This window comes from Apis dorsata, unplaced genomic scaffold (assembly GCF_000469605.1).
Source record: "Apis dorsata unplaced genomic scaffold, Apis dorsata 1.3 scaffold_347, whole genome shotgun sequence".
Taxonomy (NCBI): domain Eukaryota; kingdom Metazoa; phylum Arthropoda; class Insecta; order Hymenoptera; family Apidae; genus Apis; species Apis dorsata.
Window position 1 is genome coordinate 6,159 of NW_006263614.1, and position 1,788 is coordinate 7,946.

The 1,788-nt window shown below is 31.3% G+C and overlaps 1 protein-coding gene across 2 annotated transcripts in view; it reads right to left on the reverse strand.

Annotated features, from left to right (window-relative positions):
* Positions 1-268: 268 nt before the first annotated feature.
* The window catches only part of LOC102677757 (RNA-binding protein Musashi homolog Rbp6-like), a 159,305-nt gene continuing 157,785 nt past the window's right edge, over positions 269-1,788 (reverse strand). The window contains exon 5 of one of the 2 annotated variants that reach the window (XM_006618267.2): positions 269-1,266. In XM_006618267.2, coding sequence (XP_006618330.1) covers positions 1,219-1,266 — 48 coding nt within the window. In that variant the 3' untranslated portion in view covers positions 269-1,218. The other variant, XM_006618265.2, reaches the window with a different exon arrangement.

Below are 1,788 nucleotides of genomic sequence, written 5' to 3' on the forward strand. Positions count from 1 at the left end.
CTTAATTAATAGGAAAATAATGAAAACAATAATGGATTCTACTTTAAATATAGATACACAATCAGTTAAATATATGTGTTTCATATATGTATATAATTAAGATAATAATGATGATAATCATGGCAATAATAATAATAATTATAATAATAATAATAGTAATAATAATAATGATAATGATGATGATAAAAATGATTACGATATAATATAGTAACATAATAACAATGGAGTGACGAAAATAAATATCTAACTATACAAATAATCTCTACAGTTTACAAATAAATGATAATGTTTTTTTATTTCACCCTATTGCTTCTTTCCAGTTGCGTGTTCCTTCCGCGGGAGATGGACAGGCACGACGAATATTCCGCCTTTTTCCTCTCGCTTTCTCGGTTTTATCTTCTTCATCCTTTTCCTCTTCCTCTTCTTTTCGAAAAGGTTTTTATCCCATGTTGCCCTCCGAAAAATTTTCTCTCTTCAACTTTGTAACTTTCGAAATTATACACTAGTTACGATTTATTACGAAATTCTAGATTCCTAATATGACTAGAAGGACTAGGATTCGAAATCTATTCGTTCGAACGATCCACGATATTGGTGAGAACATGATTTTTCTGAAACGAATTTTATATATAAATTCAACACGGTTACGATCACAGAGTACTATTCAGAGTGGTAAAGTTTTCTCAAATTCTCACATTCTCGCCGATATCGTCGCTCGAGCAACAATTTCCTACGAGTACACTTCTAATTCGATAGCATTCTTTTTTTACACATACGTACGTATGATTATACAGTCACGGTATGTACACTTTTTGTACTTGATTAAACATACAAAAGCACTTTTATCTTTAGAGTCTCCACATTCGTGGCTTTTTATCGGCTTTTTATAAACAGACAGAACAATATTCGACAGGATGATAACGCAAACAGTAGCAGGATTTGTATATACATTGATAATCGTCGACAATTGTCCGATCGATAGCTTTTTCACACTCGTCAAATTGAGATCTTTATCTTTTAACATTTTTTTTAACGTGTCTGAGGTAATTTGATAAATCGCTATCGTAACAAAGTAAGTCTTACGACGATTGGTCATGAAATGAATCGCGAGGTTATGTCCGCGAAAAAAGATCACCATTGTTTTTTCGATCGCGGGCGACATCTGTAAAAGACTCCTCACATTTCATATCGTGAAAAATTGATCAAGATCAAGATATTTTATTTTTCCTTCTTCTGTCGTTTCCGTCGTTTCCCATTTCTCTTCTCCTTCGAAAAATTTCGATTTTTTTGTTCTTTTCTAGGAGAATTTCAAGCCGTAAGTCTGGCAACGTACAAAATTTACCAAAGCGGTTTCGCTATCACATATAATGTTAATACGAGCAAATGTCGTTTTTGGAATGTTTAGACAGCATTGCGCGTTAATTCGTTGTTTTCTATCCTCGTTGATTGACAATACAAAATTTTTTACTCAACTTTACTAGTTTATTTTGTCTACGTTTCACGAAATTAACGCTATGCAATCGTTGCCAGGATTATTATAAATGCAATATTAAAGCGAAGGATATTCGCGTAGAATCGAATAGATATGACTCTCTCTCTCTCCTATAATTATTTGTGTATTTTCCAAATACTTTAACTGAAATGCAAAATACCAATATTGTGGTTATTTTTTGTATATCCTTATTTTTTTCTAAGTATATATGTATAAATTTAAATCTCTGTTTATAAAAATTTATTTCCTTTTTTTTTTTTTTTTACTCATCATCCGCTAATTATAGTTTCAACGAG